Source organism: Lactuca saligna, chromosome 9, assembly GCF_052625555.1.
Source record: "Lactuca saligna cultivar CGN05327 chromosome 9, ASM5262555v1, whole genome shotgun sequence".
Lineage (NCBI taxonomy): Eukaryota > Viridiplantae > Streptophyta > Magnoliopsida > Asterales > Asteraceae > Lactuca > Lactuca saligna.
The window spans coordinates 175,222,501-175,227,819 of NC_136425.1; the positions used below are offsets into that span (position 1 = coordinate 175,222,501).

At 31.6% G+C, this 5,319-nt stretch overlaps 1 protein-coding gene across 2 annotated transcripts; it reads left to right on the forward strand.

Annotated features, from left to right (window-relative positions):
* The first annotated feature begins 229 nt into the window (after positions 1-229).
* On the forward strand, positions 230-4,750 carry LOC145014331 (glucose-1-phosphate adenylyltransferase large subunit 1-like). 2 transcript variants are annotated; one of them, XM_078972714.1, is made up of 15 exons: positions 230-413; positions 779-1,030; positions 1,156-1,278; positions 1,437-1,607; positions 1,784-1,876; positions 2,281-2,364; positions 2,454-2,509; positions 2,597-2,690; positions 2,761-2,946; positions 3,010-3,090; positions 3,184-3,270; positions 3,738-3,842; positions 3,975-4,081; positions 4,164-4,224; positions 4,393-4,750. In XM_078972714.1, exons 2-15 carry the CDS (start codon positions 779-781, stop codon positions 4,492-4,494), a joined length of 1,602 nt encoding a protein of 533 aa, XP_078828840.1. In that variant the 5' UTR covers positions 230-413; the 3' UTR covers positions 4,495-4,750. The 2 variants fall into 2 exon arrangements, with proteins under 2 accessions (XP_078828840.1, XP_078828839.1); XM_078972713.1 differs by having other exon boundaries at positions 232-600.
* The last annotated feature ends 569 nt before the right edge of the window (positions 4,751-5,319 follow it).

The window sequence follows — 5,319 nt, forward strand, 5'->3', positions numbered from 1 at the left end:
ACCATTTGAGCAAAAACAATTTCTTGAGTCAAACTTATAATTAACATATTTTCTTTTTTAGTTTTTATATCAATATACAATTTCGTGAAGATATCAATATACACAATAACACAGACGTCATAAATCCTTAAGTTTTTATATCAACATCATTTTGCTTTCATTACTTCACACGGGGTTTGAGTTAAACATTTTCAACTTTTTTATACATATTTTCTGCTTTTCGAAGCTCAATAATTTAACCGCTTATTTACCGATTTGCAGTATATATACATCCAGAAATGAAGACATATATGCCTGCAAAAACACCAGATTTCTCGTGACAGAGCTCACAAGCAAATAAATCACCACCCTTCACGCATTTCCCAAAAATCTTTCATTCACAACTTTTTCATCTTCCTTTTGCATAATCACCAGTTGGGTATTCTCAAAATTTAATCTTTTTCATCTGGGGTTCTCAAATTTTAAGTTTTTAACAAGTGTATGCAACAATCTCACTGTTTCTAAGATCCCCTGTTCAAGATTCTTGCAAAAGCTTTTCGTCTTGGAAACTTCAATTTGACCCCATTTAAGAATAAAAAAGTTGTACTAAAATCACAAGAGGTACCTTTGATTATGAGTAACAATTAATATCTTTATGTGATCTATACTTTACTTGGTTACTTAGATTAGTGGCTGGGTCTGAAACTCCATTTTTATATTAGGGTTTTTATTTGTTGTAGTTAAAATTCATTATCTCTGTTGCATTCATCATCTAAATCATTGATTTATTGTTTTAAAGATGGATTACTGCTGTTCAACACCAAAAAACAGTACCCATTTGCCGAAATTAAGTGGAGGTGATGGAGGTTTAAGAAATTTTGATGATGGGTTTTTGAGAGGGGAGAAGATCAGAGGAAGCATAAACGACACCGTCTGGGCCAACCATTTGCGAAAAAAGTTGAGTTTTCAGAAACGAAATAGCAAAACTACAAAACCTGGTGTTGCTTTCTCTGTCCTCACGTCTGATAATGGCAAAGAAACCATGATTGAGGTAAAATATTTCATAATTACTCCTCATTTTCTTGAGTTTTTCTATTATGTGGGTAGATTTGTCTCCGATTTATTGGTTTTTCTTTGAAATTTGAGTTTGATTCATGATGTAATCTATAAATATAGACACTATCAGCACCAATATTTGAGCGACGGAGGGTTAACCCGAAAAATGTGGCGGCGATCATCCTTGGCGGTGGCGCCGGAACTCAACTCTTCCCTCTTACGAGCAAAACCGCTACACCTGCTGTAAGTATTTTTAGTTATTATTTTTTTAATTTAAATACATGAAGATTATTTATTTATTTATTTATTTTATTATTATTTTTTTAACATAAATAGTTTTTAAAAGTTTTTTAGAAGAAATTTTAATGAGATTTCGATGGTGTGGATGTATTATTGTATAGGTACCTGTGGGAGGATGCTATAGGCTTATAGACATCCCAATGAGCAATTGTATAAACAGCACTATAAACAAGATCTTTGTTTTAACTCAGTTTAATTCCGCTTCACTTAATCGTCATATTGCTCGTACGTATTTTGGCAATGGTGTGAATTTTGGAGATGGTTTTGTGGAGGTATGAAAATTATAACCTTATTGATTATTTATAAATACTAAGGCCCTACTTTTTATGTAAGGCGATAGTCTTGTAAAAGACGAGAGTCTTGTACTGTGTTTGACTTGTATCTGATTGTGACAGTGACAGTGACAGTGATAGTGACAGTAACAACTATTTTTTTTCTTGTTCGGTAGGTGTTGGCTGCCACTCAAACTCCCGGTGAAGCAGGAATGAATTGGTTTCAAGGAACCGCAGATGCCGTTAGACAATTTACATGGGTTTTTGAGGTCCGTTTGTGATTTTTTTTTTTGGATTTTCTTGATTATGTACTTGCAAAAGCTTCATTTTTATAGGACTAAATGCAAGAAATAGTAGCATACTTTCATTTCTTTGTATTGCGTCATTGTACTTTACTTTTTCTTATTAACATATATTGTATATTTTTTGATAAATCTACTCGATTATAGCATTGACTATTGCTTTGAATGACATTAATATAATTGGATAGATGTTTTACAAAGTACAATTCTTTAATATGATATGGAGCAACGATGCTAAAATAATGAAAATACATTGTTATTTCTTGCATCTAATCTTTTTTCTATTACAAATAATCCAAGTACTCATACACTATGTATTAAAATACGATCGATTCAATGTTTCTTGTGTTGATTTATATCGGCTTTTTTAGGATGCCAAGAACAAAGACATCGAAGATATACTAATCTTATCCGGTGATCATCTTTATCGTATGGACTATTTGAACCTTTTGCAGGTATGTGTGTTCTTCATTTTTTATAATCACAAACTAAAAACACTTCATTTGAACTTAATTTTCTGTTATCATTTCAAATAAACATACAGAATCACATTGACAGAGACGCCGATATTACTGTTTCTTGCGTACCAGTGGGCGAAAGGTTCTTTAATCTCAAATTTCATATTCCTAATCCTTGTTTTCAGTTTCTTTTTATCGAATTTCTAACAGGGTATTGAAAAAATTTCAGTAGAGCAGCTGATTTTGGACTTTTAAAGTTCGATAACAAAGGTCAAGTCATTCAATTTGCTGAAAAACCAAAAGACGACGAATTGAAAGCCATGGTAAAAACAAGAAACACCCACGATTTCAATCAATCTCGTTTTTTCTTGATTTCTTTTTTGTTTTTTTCAGCGAATTGATACGACTTTACTTGGATTATCACCGGAAGACGCTAAAGAATCTCCGTATATTGCTTCAATGGGCGTTTACGTGTTCAAAAGAGATATTCTTTTGAAGCTTCTAAGATGGAGGTACCCGACATCAAATGATTTCGGATCCGAAATCCTTCCAGCTGCTGTAAACGAACACAATGTGCAAGTAAGTAAACAAACTGTTTATTTTGGGGAATTTAGTTTTATGTAATCTTGATTGTCGTTGTAGGCGTATTTATTCAGAGATTATTGGGAAGATATCGGAACGATCAAATCTTTTTATGATGCGAATTTGGCACTAACAGATGAGGTGATTCAAGCGTTAAAAACTGTGTCGTTTTGATATGTATAAACAGTTTGATATTTGGATTAAAGTGGGATTTGGTTTTGGTGTTGCTTGAAGGTACCGAAGTTTCAGTTTTATGATCCGAAGACTCCGTTTTTCACTTCTCCGAGGTTCTTGCCACCATCCAAAATCGAAAAAAGCAAGGTAATTTGGTATTGACTTTGACTTGCATCGAGAATTTTATTTATTTATTTGCTTAATGGACTAGAAATGTAGATAGATTCGTTTTTTTGCTTTATCGGGATAGAATTAATGGGTTAAGGCAAAAAAAAAAAAAAACTTGGCTTAATGTATTAAGACACCAACCCTTTACACATTTTCTTTTTTCCTCCCAATTTCTATCATTTAAACGGCTTATTGAGTTTATTGGAAAAACAATCCTATGTATAAATCATTTTAATCGGACAAAAATATTACCCAAAAAATAACTCTTTAAATGATGACGATAAGACAAAAATTGTACTTTTTAATCCCACTAAAAAGGAGAAAGGTACGATATAATTGTACAAAAAACATGATTGCCCTCTATTAACGAGAGAAAATTGGTCTAGTTCATTGCATTGATTTACATTAATTTGCTCAAATTCTTACTTTTTGTCCCATTTTCACAGTTAAAAAATGCAATCATTTCACATGGTTGTTTCTTGAGAGAATGCAACATCGAACACTCGATAGTGGGTGAAAGGTCACGTATAGACTCGGGTGTTGAGCTCAAGGTAAGCATAATAATATTAAAGGCTTTTTTTATATTTCTAAATTAAAGTTTTTGTAAGTTATTTATTGTATTGTGAAGTGTAACAAGTTGGTATCAGAGCATTAATTTAAATGAACTGAATGTGACATGACAGGATACGCTAATGTTGGGAGCAGATTATTATCAGACAGAATCAGAGATCGCTTCTTTGCTAGCTTCCGGAAAGGTCCCGATTGGGGTTGGAAGTAACACAAAAATTAGGTAAAATATAATCAAATAGAAATATCAAAAGGCACCATGAAAATTGTGTTTTTTAAGGTTAAGGTTTCCATTTGTGTTGCAGAAACTGCATCATAGACAAGAATGCAAAGATCGGGAGTGATGTAAAGATCATGAATAAAGATGTAAGCTGAGTTTCGTATTTTATTATACTTAAAAAAAGTCTAGTTACAAATATACTATATTTCATAAACTTATAAATCGTTATATTTAAAAAAAAAAAAAGGATCATTAATTTGAAACTATGAATAATAATTACAAAAATAATCAAAAGTTGGGTTCGAATTTTTTAGGGTGTACAAGAAGGTGACAGAGCAAATGAAGGATTCTATATAAGGTCTGGGATTACAATTATATTGGAGAAGGCTACAATTAATGATGGCGTTGTTATATAACGGATGAATAGTAGTAAAGTACAAGTGATGATGCAAAGGGTACATGTTTGCCCAACATGGTGTGCACCCCATGGGTCATGTGGGTTGAACCCTAATGTTGGGGTAGGTGCACTAGTGGTTATAAGTAATAACCATACAAAGGCCTAACATCCCTTTTCTTGTATTGTATTTATGACTAATAAGGGTATTCACTTGTTAAATAATGAAACCTTTTTTTAAAAGGTTGAATGTAATATATAACAACAAAATTTTTTTATTTCTTTTTTGTACTTTAGCATTGGACAATATACAAAAACCCATTATATTTTGATTATTTTTGAAATTACCAGTTTTGATTAATTGAACCATCCAAGTTTGACAATGTTTTGAGTCACCACTCTAACATGCTTTACTGATTAAAGTGGCCACAATTTAAAATGTTGTCGAAGTTGAGCAACTTTAACAAGACTTTTTGTATTAAACTTTCGCAACAAAATATTTTACTAAAGCTACTAAATTTCCACAATTTTTTTATTGTGATTACAAGTTTAACCTACTTTATTGCCAAACTTGATAGGTCTTAGATGATTTTGATTAAGGGAAGTGATCCGTACACAACAATTTTTTGCTATACACAACAATTTATGTATTATTGAGTTGTAGAGTACAACATTTTAAAACACTAATTGTTGTGTATGAAGAAAAAATATTGTGTACAAATCATCTCCCTTTTGATTAATAGTGGTTAAACCATAAAAAATCAGAATATAACGACTTGTCTTTGTATTGTGCTATAACATTGTACTATTATTTCTTTTATTATACGATTATCTTTTTTTTTTTTTT

Excerpts from the sequence above, each read along its gene's own strand:
- LOC145014331 (XM_078972714.1), top strand. The coding sequence starts at position 779 with ATGGATTACTGCTGTTCAACACCAAAAAACAGTACCCATTTGCCGAAA. Across the intron at positions 2,947-3,009 it reads TAAACGAACACAATGTGCAA|GCGTATTTATTCAGAGATTA; the intron begins GTAAGTAAACAA and ends TTGTCGTTGTAG. Across the intron at positions 3,271-3,737 it reads CCAAAATCGAAAAAAGCAAG|TTAAAAAATGCAATCATTTC; the intron begins GTAATTTGGTAT and ends CCATTTTCACAG.